The sequence below is a fragment of the Melopsittacus undulatus genome, chromosome Z, assembly GCF_012275295.1.
Source record: "Melopsittacus undulatus isolate bMelUnd1 chromosome Z, bMelUnd1.mat.Z, whole genome shotgun sequence".
NCBI classification, from domain to species: Eukaryota; Metazoa; Chordata; class Aves; order Psittaciformes; family Psittaculidae; genus Melopsittacus; species Melopsittacus undulatus.
Genome location: NC_047557.1, coordinates 42,073,830 through 42,096,054, shown reverse-complemented (window position 1 = coordinate 42,096,054; position 22,225 = coordinate 42,073,830). Strand labels below are relative to the sequence as shown.

General features: G+C 39.8%; 1 protein-coding gene across 1 annotated transcript in view; it reads left to right on the top strand.

Annotated features, from left to right (window-relative positions):
* The first annotated feature begins 13,921 nt into the window (after positions 1 to 13,921).
* The window catches only part of RASEF (RAS and EF-hand domain containing), a 38,486-nt gene continuing 30,182 nt past the window's right edge, over positions 13,922 to 22,225 (top strand). The window contains exon 1 of the mRNA XM_031054345.2: positions 13,922 to 14,271. Coding sequence (XP_030910205.2) covers positions 13,922 to 14,271 — 350 coding nt within the window. The remainder of the gene's footprint in view (positions 14,272 to 22,225) is intronic.

The following is a 22,225-nucleotide window of genomic DNA, read 5'->3' as shown; positions in this document are numbered from 1 at the left end:
CATCCTCCAGAACACACACTAGAGTTGCAGCACAGCTCTATTTAAGCATAGTTTAAAGCCTTATTATAATTTCTGGTTTTAAGAGCTGGGGTCTGACAGGGATGCTTTTTTTTTTTTACTAGAATGCTGGAGGACCTTCAAGCAGAGCTGTTATTTGCCTTTATCCTGACGTACTTAGAGAGAGAGGTCTATCCCGAAACACTGGATTTAATGTTCTTCTGCCTTAGGTATCCTTCTGCCACTTAACCCCAATCTTTGTGATATCCCTGTCATGTTGCTTGTGCTTTTCTTTTCCCTTTGTAGCACCACAGAGGAACCTCTCCCCCAGGCAGAATATCATAACTAATGCAATTAGTTATTGGCCCGTCAGAGGTAGGGCACTGGGATAGATGATCCTGATGTAGCCCATCCAGCTTTCTTAGGGTTTGTTCTAGTCTCCAACAGCAATATATTCCTTACTGCTAGAAAGATTTTGCTTGTGATCAACAGGTTATTCCCTACAGGCTCACAATAGACTCTTACACTGAATATTGCTACACTTTTGCTTGGTGTTCCCTTCTTCTCAGGAGCCCTAGTTTTTTCTAAGGTTCTAATTAGACATTTGGAATAGGGTCATATTTCCCAGGCTATAATCTTTCTTATTCTTCTCAGGAATCTCCCCAGCTAACCCAAATACCAAAAATTGGGCATCGTTTTCCTGTTGAGAACCTAGTAATGCTGAACACTGTGGAAGTTCATGTCAGGTGGCTCTGAGACTGTGCTCATTCGTATAGATCCCAGTATGAGGTCTGGCTTTTTACGGATTGATGGGAGGCTCACACACATCCAGATCCTTTCCTGAAAAATTACTGTGTAGCCAGTGTTTCTCCATTAGTTAGTGCAGTTAATCATACCTGCCTAAGTGTGGTGTCTAGTTAATGACAATTTTGTCATCAGTAATTTGTACACAATTTTGCCAAGTATTTTTTGACTCTAAGCCTGCTATTACACTTGTGATTCGGAGATAACTCCAGGAACAAACTTGCCAACAAAGTTTTCAAGCTGACAAGCAGATATTCTTTATTGCGGCACCGGGAGACACGGAGGATAGCTCCTCCTAACGTGTGTCTCTCTATTGCTACACAAGCCATCCTCATATAGTCCCTGGGCATACATACATATTCATGAGGCTATGTATGGATTACATCATTTTCCAGAAAGCTCCCCGCATGCGCACAGAATTGTGGTGGTGGTCTCTGAGGGTCGTTTACTTCTTCCAACAATCTTCATCACTTCTGGCAGCCTTTGAAGCAGGCACAGTAGATGCTTATACCAGTTTAATTGGTTCATTAGCACCAGAGACATAATAATCCTCCTATCCTCCTACTTATCAGTTAGTTTACCCGTAGCCTATCCTGGACACCTGCTATTCCCAGATACTCCTTATCCCTGTGTCCTGTTTTTCTAGACCGTTTTTCTTAAGACCACATCAACTATAACGATTTATCTTGTGCCAGTATGTTCTCTATCTGTACTCTCTTTTTTCTATGTATTATGCACCTCAGTAATTTTCCACTGCTACTGTTACAAAGCCATTGAACTTAACATTGCTTAAAACTAATTCTAAAGGTTTATAAATTCCATTTTGTGATTTTGTGTTCCCCTTGTTTCACTTGCTTGTATCTCTTTTCAGCTAGTACTCAGCTACAAGTTTAATAAAAAATTTCCTAACTCCACAAGGGTTATCAGAAAATATGATATCACCTATGACCAGCTCTAGGAAAATACTTTCCAGATTTTTTTCACTTATGTAACAAGTTTCAATAGTTACAATAGTTTCAATAGCTAACAACAATTTCATGCTATCTATTCATCACAGGCTCATTCACAGCTAGTTCCCTCAGTCATTAAGAGGAAAATGCCTTTTCCCACATGACTTTTGATTAAATTTCTTGCAACTGTATTCTTATTCAGAAAATCTAGGAAAAGAATTGTTTGCATATAATTATTTATATCATCATGGCAATTCCATTTTTCAGGAGACAGAAAACCTGCAGCTCATGCAGGACTTGAAGTTGCTATTTTTCAGGAGTAAAAAGCTATCTGTTTATAGATTTGGAGACAATAAAGAAGCATTCTACTTATTATCAGTCCACTTGTTTACAGTTGTGGATCTCAGCGTTCTGATTGTAACAAGTTAAATCTATTTTTGATGAGAGAATTATTTTAATTTTAAAATATTATCTTCTCTGATAGCGTTGATGTACACCACAGGTTTCAGAGCTTCATGCTGAGAATTGTTTCTGGCAGGTATAATTAATATAATCTCTTTTCATCATGTTTCTATCTCGCAAAAGGCTATGCTCTTACTAAGTAAAACACAGCAAGCAAAACAAGTAAAAGTGTGAAAGGGCTTTTCACTATATTTCCTTTTTCCAATGCTGAATCACAATCTATTAAGATTCCAGACTGTGTTTTGTAAGTAGCTGTAGTAATATATATATTTTTTATATCTTTTATGTCTCTTTAATAGAGTTTAGTGCTGTTAGAATAGTAATTTTATTTCTATTTGATGTTATCCAGTTATATGTAATTTAATGTGAAATTTTCAATTGATCCTGAACTCAGTATTTTTTTTTCTGTGATGAAAATGAATTACAGTGTATTTGTGTTAACTACGTGGTGGGTTTTTTTTGTTTGGGTTTTTTAATTATATTTATCTTGCTGTGCATAGCAAATTACTGAAATAATTTTAAGGTGCCTTTATGTCTGTTAATGCCTTCTACTTTTCTGACTCCAAGGGCAGCTCTCTCTATTTGAAAGAATCAGAGCAAAGGTGTTTCCATTTATTCTGTATTACTTATAAAGTAGTATGTGTACATGAATACTTTAATCTAAAATAACTACACCAATTTATTTTGCAATGATAGACTGCCTTAGTTTGACATTTAAAGAGAAGAAAAAATGTTATTATGAATCTTAAATATAGGAGAAAATTGATTTCCCTAAATTTTATCAAGCAATAGTTCTAATTATTTGACAGATTTAGAAAAAAAAGGATGCTTAGGTGTGATCTTCTCATACAGATAGTGTATTATTTTAGGAGCTGTATTTTATGTGACCACATATCTAGAATTGAGGGTGGAATGTACCTGCATTTGACAAGAGCTCAAATACTGGAAAGCTGGAACTTTCTTCTTACTCTCCCATGTGCTCCAGCTTTCTGTGCCTTCATTTCATCAGGTGCTGCAGAAAGGCAATTCTCTTCTTTCCTTACCCATGTGAAGGAATGGACCTTCCCTCTCTCACCCTCCTTCCCTGCAACCCTCTTCTGCGGAAGTCACTAAGGCAGAAGTTCTCAGCTTTAAGCTGCTGTGATGTTTTTATTGCAGCTGCCCCACTGATTTTTCCTATTTGGACTTCTAGAGCTCAGTATAAATCCAAGGGTTGCCCTTAATATCTTGCAATTTTATTTTTTATAATTTCTTTATGTGTTCTTGTTTATTCAGCACATGCACTACAGGATTTTTTCATGGACTCACCTTAGTTTCTTACCTGTATCTCATTTTCTGCTGTCATTGCTCTTATTTTCAGTTATGTGTTCAGCAGTGTTGTGAGCAGGCAGCTGGAACTTGTTTCTGTAAGTCAGATTCTTAAATACATTACACTTTTTGGTAAGATTTCTGTCAGTATTGAGAAAATTACTTTTATTCCCTCTGAATGTGAGGAACAAGTTACTGAGAAATGTCAAGTGACACATGTTGCCAGTGTATGTTTAGTTTGTTCTGAAGTTAACATGTATAATTGTGAACTCTGCGGAATACTTGCGGTTTTTTTTAAGCTGCAGTGGAACCAGAAGGCAGGCACCTGCAATTTTTCATGTTAGTACTACTTCTCTTGAGTTACAGTGATATTATCATAGCAGAAGTGGTAGTCCTACAAGTGTGTAGCGTCTTGACCACAAAGGCCTGCCTTATGCTTTTGCATGCTTCTTTCATTTTGGGTATAAAGAATAGCTATTCCAAAGAAGAAACATCTTTTCTGCCCTTTTTTTTTATTAAATAGCAAGATGTAGAAAGTATCCAAGTTCTCTGCAGCCTAACCAATACAGTCAAAGGTTTATGTCCCTCAACAAAGTAATACATATGGTCTTTTTCAAATCCAAATACTTTTAAATCTTCCTTTTTTTTTTTTTGTTTCCACCCACAAGTGAGAGAGAAAATAGAAACATGTAGCCTTGAGCTAGCTATCAGCAACTAACATGTAGCCAGAATGAAGAGCTGCCCTGCTGCTTCCTTCAGCTGCCTATCAAACCACCCTTTTCAGATTTTGTCAGTGAATTTCAAAAATTTTACATATAGGTGTCTGTATTGATCTGGAAGCCACAAATTTTTTTTTCTTCATCAACTGAGCATATTTCAGAGATAATTTAATCACAAGAATATATATATCAGAGTTCATCCAATTAATAGTTACATTCTGTCAATTGAAAGAATTCAAATGAATGTAGCTATCATAATTTAATTTCTCAATTGCTAGTATTTAGAATTTTACATTTATGTTTTCTGTGGAATTCTCTACCCAGTGGACAAAGGGCCTCTTCCTGCCCTTCAAAGTTATACATTAAAATTCTCAAGCATGGAAAGTGAAATCCAAACTTCTTCGACATTACTAGGATTCTGCATTAACTATTTGTTTATGGTTTTTCAAGGGTAAAGCTGACTCAGACCTTTCAATGATGTGATGTAGGTCTCTGTTCCTAAGGAAATCATGAAGGTATTTTTGAACATATCTGGAAGTATATAGGGTTAACTTGGTTTTTGTTTGTGGGTCTCAAGTTGTTCTTGTTGGCCAGCTTTGCTAGGTCAGTCTGGAATATGTGAAGCTCAGTTTCTGCAGAGATGTCACTTTGGATGCAATTAAAAAACTGTAGCAACTGCAAAAGGTAAGTGTCTAACTTTCCAGAAAAAATCATCCTTCAGAATTTAGCTACTGCTGCAGCACTTCCTGTCAGATCCTGACAATTTAATGGCAAATATGAAAACATTATTATTATTATTAACCATCATAATTAAATGTAAAATGTATTTTTAAGCCATTCACAGCTAGCTTTTAAATTTCAACCTATTTTTTGTTACACTTCCAAGTATTTGACTGCACTACAGTGTGTTATAACTATGACATAGTAATTCAGAATGTCTGCTGTTAAAGTACATACTTTAGTAGGTTGTACATCACTTTTTCAAAATTACAACTCTCAAGGACAGAATATTTTACAGCACAATGATGTAGCTATTTTAAGCAGTACTTTAAAAACTGTAGAGTACAGAAATTCATTAAGGGTGAGTTTGTTTACAAAAGATTGCATTTTATTTAAATGCTATATTTTTAATGAAAGTAGGAATTATTATATACGTTTGACACTGTTGCAATTAACCATTTAACAAATAGTTTTTAATTAAGAGCAAAACTTTGTATAGTGCTCTAGATCGCTCATGAACAATTTCACTATTTTTTTTTTTTTTTAAACTCATTCAAAATTACCCACTGGATCCCCCTTAGTTTTAACTTGAAAGTTATCAGTTCATGATGAGTATTTGAAACTATGGGTGTCCTCATTTCTGCTGAGAACAATGTCACATGATATGTTTTTCCTCCCTCTTCAGATGGGTGAACATGATGGCCTATTTCTGCTTTAAAAAAACCCCCATCAGTCAGCAGAGCACATGTTAACTGTTACATAACTGTAAAGTGGTATGAAATACAATATGGATGTATCCAACAGCTTTTAGCCCTGTAGCATAGTTAACTAAAACACTTAGATCTTATCACAACTATAGCATAAATTAATGAAGCCAAGTGATCAGCAGTAGTTACTATTATCTTTGTGTTTCAGAAGTCAGGTGCTTTAGGAGGAGAATCAGCCTATCACCAAAAGCAACTATTTTACACACATGGAATTAACTTTTCATAGCTATTCTTGAGTATTTAATACAAGAACATGAGTATACACAGTGTAAAAGATTTCTAAGCAAAGGTTGGTACAATACAATTTGTGGAAGAATTTTCACTTGTAGAAAAGTAACACATTGGAAATAGTTACTTTTGTAGTCTACCCCAGTTGTATAACTCTTGAAGGTTTGCAAGATAATACACACATGAAAAGGGTATATTAAGCCTCCTAGTGACTTGGGCTAATAAGAACATAATTCTTTTATGCTTTGGAGGCAGATGAGAGTTAATCTAGTGACTTTTTAAAGGAGGAATCTAACAGGTTTTTGTTTTCCCTTACTGATTTTATAGCATGTTGGTGAGATGAATCACCTTTTCTGTAATTTGTGTGATTAGAAAAGAGGATCTTTTAAATTGGTAGCAACTCTGGCAGATGTTTTTCCAAGTCTTTTTTCTGATGCTATGGTGAAATCTCACTCCTCCTCAAGATTATCAAGCATTGTATTTTATCTTACATTCCAGAAGAACTAACATGACTCTACAACTTTGTGATTCTTTTATTGTTTGATTTACTTTTCATCTCTGAGGCATGTAACCTTTAGTTTCCTTTGGTTTAAAAACCCCATTAATTTTCTTTAACACCTATTTAGAAGATCCTTGAGGCATGCTTTACTACACATTTCTTCTTGTCCAGCTCTCCAATCTTTTATTGCAATATTGTTTGGTCACACATTGTAATAAATAGTTATTGAATGGTTTTGAATGAACTTATTTTATTTCTCACATGATACAGAATTGACCTTGCTTAAGGGACAAAAAGTCAAATTAGTTGTGTTCGCATTTATTTAGCTTTTTAAATGAAACAATTTTCAAAGTCCTATATATTCAGGAAATAAATTCTAATAAGATTACAAGCTCAAATGTTATTTTGACCTTTCATAAATAAAATTACCTACAAGGATATTTTTCTACCCTAGTAAGTTAAAACCACCAGAACTGTTCTCTGACACAGAGGCCACTGTGCATGGCAGTGTCCACTTCATTATTATTAAACTGGGCTTACCTTCCAAAACAGGGTGGCCACATTAAAATTGGTTCACCCTATCTCCCAGTCAGTGTTCATTAGGGCAGAGAAATAATTTGGGAGATGTTAGTTGTCCTGCCTCCAGTGCTGGTGGATTGTTCTAAACAATTTAACAATGTAGGAGGCTGAGTTTCTGTACCTTTGCCTGAGTTCTGGCACTATTCAAATTATCAGTTGAAGTAAAAGTTACTGAGAGACACCATCCAATGCTACTTTAAATGGGGCATATGCCAGTTCTGTTTTCCCCCAAAGAATTGCCCGGAAGCCTGAAGTTGTGGGCATATCCAATAGCCCTATAGGCACTGAGCAGCTGAAGAGCCAAAATCCCCTTTGGATCCAGAAATGAGGCATTCGTCCTTCATTCTTTGATGGCTTGCTCTGATGTCAATACACAGAGTTTGCCTAACATGAGCATGAGAAAGTTTCACACAATGAAACAGTGAAAGCCTCTTTTGCCCAAGAAAAAGTAGAAAGAAGTAGTAATCATGTCTGTTTTCTTTATAGGGCAAGCTGAAGGTAAGTGCATTAGACAGAAGCTTTTGAGATGGGTTCAGTCTTCTCCGTCTGAACAAGTTCAGATATTTCCTGCTCCATGTAAACAACTCTGTCCTTCAGGCTGTCTTACAGTTGCTCAAATGATTGACAATGTATCACTTACCTGAAATCTGTGAAAATAATACAGTTTTCGAATTGGACAGGGAGAAATTAAGGAAAGATCAGTGATCCACTGGTACAGGGAAAACTGGCATCCAGCATCTGGTCCAGAGAATTTTTTTATGTAGTTATAATGCACTGTAAGCCACAGATACTTGGAGCATTAGCTTTAAACAGCTGGATGCTTCTCAACTCTATCACTGTCCCCAGTAGCTTTGTGGTTAGAGCACTTGCATTAGGGAAAAGGTAACTTTAATTTGCTTTGGGCAGACCAGTGCATTAAATGTGATTCTCCTGCATCCAGGGAAATGTTCCAACATACTGAGCAAAAAAAGGGAGATAGAAAGATGGTGAAACCATGACCCTTCTGTTTGGAAGGAAAATATGGACCTTGTGTTTTTGAAAGAACTTTGGCACCACTCTGTGGAAAGAGGTCAAAGCTAATCCTAACTGGATGAAAAAATGTCTGTTTGACCTAAAATTGTTGATCTTTGTCCTGAAAAGTACACATGCATCCTGTGTTCAGCATTGCTCATTGTGCGTGAGATTTGCACACAGGAAGTTGCATTTTGAGATGGCCATTATTTTAGGACCAGAGAAGTTTTAGCAGTATTTTTTTTGACTGCTAGAATGAGTAAAAGTATGTAGAATTTCAAACATGATAAAGACTCAAGTATATGAAAGCTTGTATATATTTCAGTTAAAAAAGCCTAGAAAGCTTATTTTGCTTGTCTCCTTACTTTATTCTGTCCATTACAGAGTTACCTGTGTCTCTTCTTATGGCTGCTGTACGAAATTTTGAAGACTGATCAGTATGGGTTTCACGATCTATGACCATGCACAAATGAATATTTAGCCCATGGTGAAATTAAAATTCTTAATAGTAAGCAGCATGTAATAATCTAACATGATACATGAGTTTTCTATTGACATGTTATTTCTCTGTGTACAGAATAACTTTTCATTTTTTGCTATGAATGGACTCAGAGAATTTTGCTTTAATTTCTTTTACTGATAAGGAGAAAGAAATAGTAAAAAAAATAGCAGTGGTTGGGTTTTCTCTTCACAGAGAAATTTGATTACTGCTTGTTGTAGCAATCCAGCTTTATCACAAGAAAATAACAGCAGAATGGATCTAGCAGCTCTGCTTTCTTTGAGCCTAGTAGAACTGAAAAAACAAAGGAATAAAAGCCTGGATTTTCTAAGGATGCTTGTGGATCTGTCCATGTTAGTTTAATTTGTCCCTTTGTTTCTGAGGAAGTGTTACTTTCATACCTGAAGATGGGATTTGGTGACTCCTTTTGCATTTCACTCAGTTTTGCATTTCTATTCTTGCTTGTTAAAGCCAGGTATTTGTCAGGATTTCTAATAGCTTAAAAGCAGGACAGAATAAAAAAAAAATCAAGGTATTACAAAAATCATCATAAAAGCATTCTTGTAAAAGATGAAATTAATTTCATGGATTTCTGAACTTCATTCAGATGAAGTATTTATTGCTGGCTGCCTTTGTTATTCAAAACTATTACAGAGTTTGAAAATTGGCAATATCAAAGCATGTTTTTAGAACAATTTTTTTTCTGTTATTTCTAGGGTTGGAGTACTCTTGTTAGAGCAGCATGAGGATGACAGCTAATACCTCCAAAATAGGCCGGCAGTCATTATTGGTCATTTCAGCATCAGACTGGCTATTCAGTTAATCGTACAGACAAGCTTTTAAAAAGGCTGTCTCCATTGCGGCTAATACTTAATAATTTTTGTAAAAGTACCTTGGGTACTTCACTATTGGTTTATTAATGGTCTATTTTCTCTCTTTCAGGGTGAAGATATTTTATCTGTCTGGTTTCTGCTTTGGACATGATCTGAGTCCATTAAAGAAATCAATAAAACTGTGAGTCTTTAATAACCTCACTGTCCCAACTGCTAACTCTTCAGTCAAATGAAAAATTTTATACATCCTGAGAGACATTTTTAGCTTTTAAATGTGCCTCGGCTTTACAGAGAGCTATTATGTCACTTTGTATCTCAGTTTTTGATAAAGTTGAAGCATAAAATTGTGGTTTTTTTTTTTTTTTTGCAATATTATGCAAGTTTCTTTATTTCTTTCCCTTGGACTAAGTTTTTAAAGATACAGATTATAACTTTTCTACTTCAGAGGTTATAATGATGCAATATATCTGAGAAGTACAGTCTATGTTATGCCTGTTTATAAATACATTACCCTTAGTTTTTAACTGACGAGAATGAGTCACATTCAGTAGTGCTAAAATTATACAGCAGGGATTAAGAGTACGTAACAGTGGCCTATAATCTGCTCAAACTTGGAATTTAAGTATGTATGCTTCATATGAGGTGCATGCCTGAATACAGTTGCGTAAACAGCTGGAAATTACATCAAAGTCATAAAAAGTGCAAGTGGAGATGCAGTAGCAGAAAGGCAGAGAAGGGAAACAGGGGCAGGGGGGAGAATCACTGCCAGTGCCTGTTTGCTGGGGACCTCTCAGAGGCTCTCCACTGCACACCACCTTCTCACCCTGCACTTCACCTGCCTGTGCTTCCCTTCCTGATGGTAGGGAGAGAATGGGGAGGAGGTTCAAAACAAGTATGGGTACAAAAGGAAGAGATGGAGCTCCAAATTGGAATTATGATGCTTTGAGATATACTGTGGCTTGCAGAGGTGGTAATGTTTGTGAGTGGAATGAGTGGAGAAATTGGAGTAGACTTAGTCAATTACTTTTCACGGTGCTATGGCTAAGTATGATACCTATGTGTAATACTGTTTCAATTAGATGCTTCTGTATTATTAATTGATTCTATTTTACTTATGCTCTGCTTTCTTAAGCTTGTGCTAAAATGCTTAAACAGTCCAAATGGAAAACAGACAAAGGAGAATAAGAAAGTTAGTGCAGCCATAAAGGGATGCATTCACTCTTTTAACCATCTATAATGTTGTAAAGATTAGTTAATATATGCAAGAAATATAGAAAAGAAATACTCTGTCTTCAGAGATAGTTAGAATAGTGTGCTTGAAATATACATATACAACAATGAGGAGAAGCAAATTACTGAAAAATTGTTCCAAGTGTATGTTCTATTTCCTAATTTTAAATGCTTGATAGTCCAGGCAAAAATCTTCCTTTATTATACATGTGAGTTCCAAAAATAATATGTATGAAGGGATTGGAAAAGTGCTGCTATTTTAGGTGTGGGATCTGCCTGGAGCACAGCACTACAGCTTTACTGGACTTCTACACAGTTCTACAAAATTGCTTTCAGAGATCACATATATTTAAACAGCATTTAGGAGGTCTGTAGCTTATCTCCCTGACCAGCTCGCTCCTTGGCTCTTTTGCTTACCGAGGCAATGCTAGGTCTTGATGTCATGTGGTGGGCCATGCCTCCTCTTCCTGGTTTCTCTGTCTCTTCTAATCTGCTCATTTAACCTCTGTGTTTGTAACACTGTCAAAAAGCACCTTCTCCAACTCAGAATAATAGAACATGTTGGTAGTGATGCAATTAATTTCTTCTTGTTCACGTGTTTCTTAGCCAAACCTGAAGTTCCTGAGCATGATTTCATGTTCTGTTCTGCCTCTTCAGCTGAAAAGATCCTCCAGCTAGCTTGTGTGTTTCGTGGCACAGAGAAGTAAAACAGATAGTACTGAAAATTGCACATGGGATATATTTGTATTTGTGGCTTTGGTTTCTTACTTATGAATTTAAAACTTCTCCTCCAGCATATCCACAACCATTAGTCCATGGAAAAAGTGCTTTGGTTTTGCATATTTATCTAATTTAGAGCTGGATTTGAAGGGACAGATCCTTTTGGAATAGGCACATAATTTCAGAACAAAGCACTGTTTTGCCATTGCCTGCTGGGAATCCTGCCCTCAGCACTCACTCGAACTATATTTTATTTGTTAACTCTGTGCTGTTGTTAGGACCATTTAACTGAGCCATGGCCTGCCAAGCAAGCACTGATTGTGTGGCATTGTGTAACACTGCAGGCATCATCTGTTTTACAGGATATATGCCATGGCAGTGCTAAATGACATCCTGCACTTCATGCCAGTGTCTGAGATTTGTGTGACTTCTGTAACAGTGGAAACAAGGGAGATGCCAAAGACAATGACAGCCACTGAATACACAAGGGATTACTTGCACATGAAGGCAGAAATCTGGCCCATGTAGGCATTGCATTTGCAATATTGCAAGATTGTTGTATGGCTTGCTTTAAAATAGAATGTTAATATGAAGATTTCAATTTGTTTTCAATGTTCCTTATTTGCTTGTATTACATGTGAAGAAATATAAAGCTTTCAAATGAAACAAAGATGCAGATCTTTGAAGTGAAAGGGTCAAATTCCAAGTCATATGAAAGTAGGGTTATATAGAAAAGATTGAGAAAAGACGATGTTCAATCTCAGAGGGGGAAAAAAAAAAGATGGGGGTTATGTATCCAAAGTCTATGCCCTCTGTGTAGCAGCACATGGTAGTTACTACCACAAGAGATACAACAGAGTGAATAAGTGAATGAGCAGGATAAGGATTACTGATAAATGTCAATTCATACACCTGCAGCCACAAAAGCAAACAAGAAGGTGAGCACATTAATTCGTGCAGGAATTCCCTGTCTGTCTAGTGAGACACAGTCAGCCCTGGATAAGGCTGTTCCAACTCAGCTCAGGAGTTTGTCCACACTGAAATCCAAATGTCCTGACTGATGTACAGAGAGCTGGTGTGCGTAAGCAATGTACGTTTGCCTCTTTGGATAGCTGGAGAAACCTTCAGCAGACTCACAAGGGCTCATGAAACTCTTTGGGTACAAAAATTTAATGGCCAGATGAGCAATCATAAAACAGAAGGAACACTTTTGTTAAATTAATTCTACTTTACTAAAATATTACATTTTGCTAGACTCAGTCTCGAGATGATACCACTTTCCTACTCTTACTAGTTCTACAAGCGAATAATGGAAATATAGGAGCAAATATGCATCAAATTACAAATTGAAGTCCTTCAGATATCTGACATTTTTAAGCTATAATTTCTTTTCCAAATTACTTGACAGCTGTATTTTTCTGGATTTCAGGGAACATTTCACAACACATCGTACTGACTAGGTATAGATTGTTGGCAGGATTTTAGCCTGCGTCTGTCTAAGCCTGACAAAATAGTAATCAAAAACTGTATAAACATAATAATTTTCATTGAGAGCATTCCCTGCTTCCTAGGCAGAGGGGAACTTTAGAGTTTTTATGTGATTTATTTTAATGAAAGGTCAGTTGGATTGTTTGTGCTTTCCTGGATCAGTTAGTTAGCCTTGGGCTATGTTTCTGTCAATAAGGAAACACTGTTTTGATGGTTGGATTTGTATTCTGTTTAACTCCATCACAACTTTGATATACACAATTTACATTTGCAGATAGACACAAACAAGAGCACATGTGGGGGAAAGGAGGGGAATCTCAGTCCAAATTTAACTGCCTGCAATGAAATCTGAGTCTGGCTTCAAGAGAGTGAGAAGTTTTTCTGCCAAGAAAGACGCTTGTTCTTCTACACAGAACACTGTAAATCTGCTCCTTTGGTTTACTGATCTGAACATAGCATTTGCATTTTCAGTTTAAGCTGGTATTTTAACAGTGCACATTTCTAACTTACTGATGATAGGATAGGAGTGAGCACATACTCAGCAATGTAGAACTTCAGAACTACTCATAGTCCACAAGACACAGGGAAACTGGATTTTGGAAGAACTTCCTGGGTTCTTCATCGTCCATGAGCAGAAGCGCCTTTATTCTGCTGAAAAACGACAATGAGATTTAACACCGTATAGTGACCGCACAGCATTAGGATTCGCTTTTGCTGCTGCGAGGAGGTGGGACGGGGTTTTAACCTGTGGTGCTCGTGAACAGTACCTGCGCTTTTGGCAGTCCTGGGCAGAGCGGCGCGCAAGAGAACCAGCGCCCTCCCCGGCACCACCGGCGGGATAGCGGCGAGGAAGCCTGGTACCTGCAGGTCTTTGGCTTGGGACCGCCCGGAGGCGCCCGCGGCCTTGCCCCGTACCTGCCGCAGCCACGCTCCACCACCTGCGGCCCGGCCCCCGCCTCACGGCCACGCCCGGCTCCGCAGGGTACCGGGGCGGAGCAGGTACCGGCCCGCCCTGCTGCGCCGACGGCAGAGGGGTGTTTCCAGCTTTACAGTCCACGGCTTATCGTGTCCCGGTCCGCCTCGTCCCGGTCCGAGTATTCCCGGCTGATGGATCCCGAGGCGACGGGGGACGAGCTGTCCCGCCTGCGGGCCCTCTTCCTGGCCTGCGACGCCAGCGGCTCGGGTCGCATCGAAAGGGAAGACTTCGCGGCTCTGTGCGCAGAGCTGCGGGTGCGGCCGGCCGAAGCCGAGGCCATCTTCCAGCGCCTCGACAGTGACCGCGATGGGGCCATCACCTTTCCCGAGTTCGCCCGCGGCTTCCGCGGCGCCACCCGCTGGCGGCCCGGCAGCGAAGAGTTGGAGGGTGAGGAGGAGGCAGCGTGCGCCGCCGTGGGGCTGGAGCAGCCCTGGAGGGACTTTGAAGTGCGGCTCGGGGAGGAGGCGAGGTATATCCCCAGGTAATGTCCGGCCACGTCCGAGGCGGCTCAGGCACAGCTGCCCCGGTGGGCCTGGGGCGGGGCCGCAGGGTGCCAGGGCTCACCCTTCCAGGGGCGTCTGGCGGCAAGCTGCCTTTGCCGCCCTCCGGAGAGGCAGCAGCTTGCGCCGGTGTTGTTGCAATTGCCCAGGTGGTGAATGGCCATACCAGAGTTGAGGCTGACCTCCCACCCGCCGTGCTTGCAGGCGTACACATACTTCCCCACGTCTGTCCCCCGGCTTTGAGGGTTTCCAGCTCTTTTTAACAGCGTGCAGCCGCTTGCTTGCTTCCTCTCTGCTGCTCTACCAGCGCCCCACGTGGGAAAACCCCGCCGGTGGAGCGCTCGGGATATAAGGTGCAGCCAGCTCCGCCAGCGAAACTTTCTCCCCCAGATGCCCCCTGACGGGCCCAGCATCTTTCTTGCACCCCTGTCTTCCGTCTCCTTCAAAAGGCAGACCAACACCACCCCTGTCTCCAAGTATTGGTCTCTGTCTGGGGAGCTCACTGGAGATCGTTGGGAGCTTTTGCTTTCAGTGTCAGTGAAATAAAGACAATTGATGGTAGTTAGGTTTGGGGTTAAACCAGGTTACCAGGGGCCTGCCTGTACCAAGCCGGTTCCACTTTACAGAAGCACATTTTGGTGATTTGCAGTAATCCGTCGGAGCTGCTCAAAATTAGTATACAAATTCCAGCCATAAAAAGTAGAGTGATTCTGCTTCATTTAAAAATAGTAATTTAAGATGGTAAACTAGCAATCTGAGTTCGAGGTCTTGGCAGCTAATTAAGGGGCAGTTAAAAATACTACATGGATATATCTAAAGAGACTGTATCAACCTGTAGTGGTAGTGGGTCCTGGCTGTGAGGTACAGAGAAGCTAACAAAAAACATGTTGGTTTCTGTGTAACTTTTGTAGCAATGAAATCGGATGTGCAAGTGTTTGGTTTTGGGTTTTTTTAATTTTTTTTTTAATTTGTTGGGTTTTTTTTTCTGTGTGTGGGGTTTTTTGTGGTTTTTTTTGTTTTGTTTTGTTTTTGTTTTTTACGGGAACTTGTAACAAGTCAGTGGCAATTTTTTATCATAGCAGTCTCCATACAGTGCACCTTAAATTCTCATCTACCCCAATAATTTGTTTCTAACCAGTTTTAAAAATGTGTTTGGATTGTGAGATTAAACATTTATTCAGAGACATTTTCATTTACTTAACTGGCTATTCATGTGCACAGCCTGAGTTAACTGTTTTCTTTTTGAACTGGAAGAACAAATAACAATGGTTAGTCTTACAGACAGATCAGTAATTTCATATGGTCTTTACTTACCCAGTTCATGATGCTGTCTTTGCTACATAATTTGCTTTCTGCAGAAAGAAAACAATAAAAAAAGGTCCACTTGATAATTTGCAGAAGCACTTTGTGACGTAACCTAAACCCAGACAGAAACTCAATAGATGGAAAAAATCTACTCATGAACAGTGGTGGCATGTGAAAGCATCTCTCTCCTTTAAATTGGTAAGGCTATCTCAGTATCTAGGTTACTATCTTTGCCCCAACAATTTCAATATAGTCCAGTTGTTTGTCTAAGAGGATGGTAGGAGGGAAGGTGAGTAGCTTGTGTTGGCTTTACTGTGCAGATGTGTTCTTAAGTTTTGTTAAATTAATCATAACACAATGACATATGTGTTATGATTCTTACACATCAGAATTGCAAACATAACTAGATTTTGATAGTTAAATACGTGTGTATCAGCTGCACAGTAATTTGATGTAAATGCTTCCTATTCATGTTCAGCTTTGTAAATAGTTTTGAACATCCTTGGTAGTTGGCTGCGTTTATTGGGGTGTGTGTGTGTGTGTGTGTAAACGTCAGCTGGAGAACAGTGTGCCCTTTGTTTCCCTGTTCTTTCTCTTTCCTGTCCTGAGGTACTAGAAGCAGATCTGTGTTACAGCCCAACTTTTTTCCATCTGTGGCCTGCAACTTTTTTTGTTCAAATGTACGTATAATTTTTTTCTCATGTGAGTAGTCTACCTAAAATCATCAGGATCACTTACATAGGTCATGAGGGTACTGTGGTTGTTGGAGGAGTCTGGGCATATGATTGATTTTAATCAACAGAAAGTAACAAAACCATATAAAGTACAAACTGGTACTTCAGAAGTTATCTTACATATTTATTGTGTTTATCAATTTGTTGCTATTTGTTAGGGAGGTGCAGTACAGACCTTGCTTGGAACACACCTGTATGTTCAATACTATAAACCAGTTGGTGTCCTCACATTGTGGACACACGTACATGTTCATATGTTTGCTGTAACATTGACATTGAAAACCATGAGAAAAGTAATTAAAAAGAAGAAACTGCTCAAACTGTTGTCCATAATTTTTATCTTGTTCATGTGTGGTTTCAATCAATCATTTTAGGGTTCAGTCCCTCAAAATGCTGTGCCTTCTGGCCCTAGTCTAGCAAAATACTAGGATATGTGCTTTAGTGCTATTGTGGTTTATATAGAGAGAAACAAGGCACAGCAGGTTGAAGTAGTGAGATAAAACCAGTTCTGAAGCCAGGAGAAAATGACGCAGTAAACATCTGTGGTCTTTACCATTCCTGAGCTTGACTGAGTGCCCATGGACATCAAAGGGAAAATTTTCACTGATATCAATACACATGGTTCAGCCTCTCTTTCTGTAAGTGAGCTTTTAAAAGCTGTAAATAAGGTCCATAATGATGTGTCAAACCCAGTGACAGATCAATATCCTGACCCAGTACTTAGTGTAGTAGCAGACATTAGATGCAGCATTGCTTACTGCCAGGTGTTGCCTTGTTCCAGGTACTAAAATCAATACGCATAGTTTGAATTTAGCTAATTTAAAAAAGATAGTTTTATTATGAGATAGATCCTGCCTCTCTGTAGTTTGGTATATCAGTTGTACAGTTCTGTTAGCCTATACTTTACATTCAAGCTTGTACTGGAGCTGCTGTTATATCAGTTACAGTTAAATGGGAAGTGTAATATCAAAGAGAACCTTCTCAGCCTTGCTCCTTCCCTTCCCATCTGAACAGATTTTTTGGGACTAAGTTCAGTTAAATTTCTTGGTGAAGTGGCTCACTGTGAGACAAAGTATTGTTTGTCTTACTCTTTACATATGCTTAGTGGGCAGTTATGTTTGTAGCACAAAAAATGTGGAAAGTCTAAAGTCTTACAGGCTAATGACTTAATAAAATGTGTGAGGTCAGATTTTAGTGAATATATATCAGGTATAATGAGTAATTAAACACAAAAGGTTGCAGTGCCTTTGGTTTTTATGTAGTTAATTGCCACATGGAGCATACCTTTGTGAGCCATAGGAGATCTGTCTTATTGAGAGTTTGGCAATGTTAATTAGTTTGTCCTCTCATGAGTATTTGCAATGGTACACAAGTAGACAAAAAAGGTAAGAAACCTATTTGATGCACCAGGCAGTGAGTGGTCCAGTGTACTGTGTGCACTGAAAGGGTTTATCCCTTCACCATACTGGGCACTTGCATACTTTTTTAATTTGTGGCCAACCACACTGGCTTGATATTGGAAAGATTGAAAGGTTCCCTCCTTGCTGCTAAAGGAAAATGTTCTATATGTGTTCTAACTATAGGCACATATTCCTTTAAGCATGCGTGAAAGGCTTCTGCAGCAATGCTTTTCCATTCCTTGGCCTGAGCAAAGAGTGATCCGGCATCCACTGGCACTTCAAGTGAAAACCTGCGCTTATGAATGCTACAACAGTTATTTGTGTAAATACAGGCCTGTAAATTACAGGCAAAACTTTCCAGAAAATAGATTTTAAATGTTAATGTCAAAGACCTTAAATAGGAAAAAACAAAGACTTGGGACTGTGCGTGCTGTGTGCATTTTCTCTCTGTACTCAAGGCTGCTCCCCAGATCCTGTGTTCAGTTCTGGGCCCCTCACTACAAGAGAGACATTGAGGTGCTGGAGTGGGGCCAGAGGAGGACAACGAGGCTGGTGAAGGATCTGGAGCACAAGTGTGATGAGGAATGGCTGAGGGAGCTGGGGTTATTTAGTCTGAAGAAGAGAAGGCTCGGGGGCACCACATAACTCCCTACAACTACCTGAATGGAAGTTGTAGTGAGGTGAGGGTTGGTCTCTTCTCCCAAGTAACAAGCAATAGAGCAAGAGGTAATGGCCTCAAGCTGTGGCAGGGGAGGTTTAGATTGGATATTAGGAAACATTTCACAGAGAGGGTGGTTAGACATTGGAGCACACTGTACAGGGCAGTGGTGGTCTCACTGTCCCTGCAAGTGTTCACAAACTGTGTAGATGAGGCCCTTAGTGATATGGTTTACTGGTGTGTTTGCAGGCCTGGGGTAATGGTTGGACTTGATGATCTTAAAGGTCTTTTCCAACCTAGTTGATTCGATGATTCTTGTGTATTATGGGATTGCTCTGGGATAAACTGAATCTCTTTAAGCCCTATCAGGCGAATTTTCTGTGATATTTGGCAAATTGGAGAGTCTAGAAAATTAACTAAATTAATATGAGCATGAATGGGTGAATGAATCTGGAGAAGAAAGTTAGATTCTGCTGCTTCTGAAAGCCCTCATATTTTGTTGGTTTACTTTTTTAGTTTTGGGGCCTGTTTTACTTGTGTGTCTTGTAATTTGGTCCAAGCTGACTATTCATTGGATTCTGATTTCAGTGATGCCAGACTGTGAGATTTTATGCATCATACAATTCCAAAGTGTCCTAATGTTATTATGATAACAGTTTGCCCCCAGTCATGTCATCTGGAGCTGTATAGAAAATGTGGACCTGGAGGACATGATAAGGAAAGTGCTTTTTTTATCATGTGCTATTGGAACTGTGCAAGCAGGCAATGCTCATGGCAAGTACTGCTGTAGAACAACAAAAGAGAGGGGCTTTGCTGCATAAAAAGCTGTGCAAAACCTGTTTCACTTTTGCCGTCATGGGCTAGGATGGATTTTTGCCAAAGTCAACAGAGAGCACAGCATTAACTCTTATCAGCAATTTGTGTTTACTTCCAAGAGATGATGAACCATGATATGCACACTAGAGAGATTTCCTTGGAAGTTGAAATGTGTTCCCTGGAGAGTTGGATAAAGGCAAATCCTGAGGAAAACCAGATGCTGTGTCCCCCTTTGTCACAGTGCTGGAGAGGGTATCTCTAAGAGTGATGTCTTATAATACATCTCATGACAGGGGTTTGACAAATGTGCTCTGTTGGAAGTGTAATGGATGCCCTGTGTGTGTGCTAGAAGACTTTCTGAGCTACCTTAGGTTTTACTGCTCTTCTGTTCTATGCTTTAATCAGAACAGCATCTGTGCTGAATAACTTTAGCACTGTAGCATTTGTTTTCTGGTATTTTCCTGTCGCATGGTAGTTTGTCACAACCATATCCTTTGGAGCATTCTCCTTTTCCACAAACTTTGTCTTTCCTCCCTGACTCACAGTTTTTTTTTCATTCCTCCTCCACTGGCTGAAAATCACTCCTCTGTCTTTAGGAAGGGAACAGTATTTGTTCCTTGAAAACGCTAAAAATCCCCTCCCTGGGAATGAGCCCTTGGGTAGGCTCTCCCATCTGGGTGTTGCAGATCTGTTAGTCTTCTTTTAAAGCAGCCTGTTTCTGAAGGAGCAGATACAGAAAAAGATGGCATTAAAAAACTCCACAGTGCTTCAGGTTGAGAAATACCTTGAATTTTACACTGTGTTAACATTTCATGTAATTATTTTTTTCTCGTGGCACTTAATCTAGGAGGTGTTAGGTACTTAGCTATGGCAAAAATATATTCTTCTCAATTTTAAATGGTTTTGGTTGATCTTTTCTGGTGGCATGTCCAGTGTGTCTGCTTTTCAGAAAAAGGTATTTCTCCATCTCTTGGTAACACCCATAGGTTATTGGTCTCAAGTGTAAGGGCAATCATCAGATGTGCAATGGTTGATCTTTCTTTTGCTCCAGCCACCCATCTCAGACCACTGAGATGGACGCTTCACACTAAACCATTTCATCCCCTCATGCTCATACCAAAACAGAATTGGTGCAAATGATAAGAGTAATTTTACAAACTGACCTTCTCACTGGGAAGAGACCATTAGTATTTAGGAACGGGAGCACTTAGCCTGAAATAAAGTTCTTAGTGGTGATTATCTTCTCTTTTACATACACCTACAAAAATAGACTACATTTTCCTAGTGCTTGAAAGATGTCTGGCTCAAGAAAACAAAGAGAAAATGGTTGGGGACCTTAAGTCTGCAGGTAAGAACATGGATAAGAAAGAAGACAGAGGTCAGTAACTGACAAGGGATGATGTTGAGAATGATATAGGTGTACAAGGGTCTGCAGTAACAATCCTACTGGGGAATACCGTGCTCTACTGTTCTTATCTTTCAATACAACCTTTGCCAGCTAGGCCTGACAACCCACAATCAGCGCCCACCAGAGTTAGCTCTTGCCTTGTTTTGCTGCTCTGTGCTCCCACAGTGCTGTGCACAAAGAGGCCCTGAAATTGTGCTAGTAACTCATCAGTCTCCACACTTCTAAAGCAGGCCCAGGACAATATATGCAAATAGCAGTAAAAGAAACACTCAACCCTTCCCATGTGAATAAGGGAAGGTGGTATTGTAACATCAATGGCATGTCTTTGATTCCTTCCAGTTTTCTGCTAGCTTATTGCACTTTGTATGTCTTTTGTGGAAAAGTATGTTGAAAATACTGCCCTTGGGGTCAGAACAAGAGGCCCATGTAACATAGCATACTGTCTCTGGCAAGTACATAGGGAAGACATGTAAGATACTGAGTTGCATTTATAGAATCATTGAATAGTTAGGATTGGAAAGGAGTTTAAGATTATCAAGTTCCAACCCCCCTGCCATGGGAAGGGACACTTCACACTAAACCATATCATCCAGGCCTTCATCCAACATGGCCTTGAACACCGCCAGGGATGGAACTAGATGATCCTGAGGTCCTTTCCAATCCTAACTATTCTATGATTCTATGATTCACAGCTTCCCTGGGCAATCCATTCAGGTGTCTCACCACCCTCACAGTAAAGAATTTCTTCATTATATCCAGTCTAATCCTCTGCTGTTTAAGTTTCAACCCGTTACCCCTTGTCCTATCACTACAGTCCCTAATGAATAGTCCCTCCCCAGCATCCCCATAGGCCCCCTTCAGATACTGGAAGGCTGCTATGAGGTCTCCACACACCTTCTCTTCTCCAGGCTGAACAGCCCCATCTTTCTCAGCCTCTCTTCCTACAGTGGATGCTCCAGTCCCCTGATCATCCTTGTGGGCCTCCTCTGGACTTGTTCCAACAGTTTCGTGTCCTTTTTATGTTGAGGACTACAGAACTGCACACAGTACTCCAAGTGAGGTCTCACAGGAGCAGAGCAGAGTAGAGGGCCAGGACCACCTCCTTTGACCTGCTGGTCACACTCCTTTTGATGCAGCCCAGGATACGGTTGGCTTTCTGGGCTGCAAGCACACACTGAAGCTGTCTCGTGTTCATTTTCTCATTGACCGACACCCCCAAGTACTTCTCTGCTGGGCTGCTCTGGATCTCTTTTCTGCCCAACCTGTAGCTGTGCTTGGGATTGCTCCAACACAGGTGTAGGACCTTGTACTGGGCATGGTTAAACTTCATGAGGTTGGCATCAGCCCACCTCACAAGTGTGTTAAGGTCCTTCTGGATGGCATTCCTTCCCTCCAGCATATCACCCGAACCACACAGCTTGGTATCATTGGCAAACTTGCTGGAGGTGCACTCGATCTCACTGTCCATGTCACCGACAAAGATGTTGAACAAGACCAGTCCCAACATCGACCCCAGTGGGACACCACTTGTTACTGGTCTCCAGCTGGACATTGAACGGTTGACCACAACTCTTTGCGTGTGGCCGTCCAGCCAGTTCTTTATTCACAGATTGG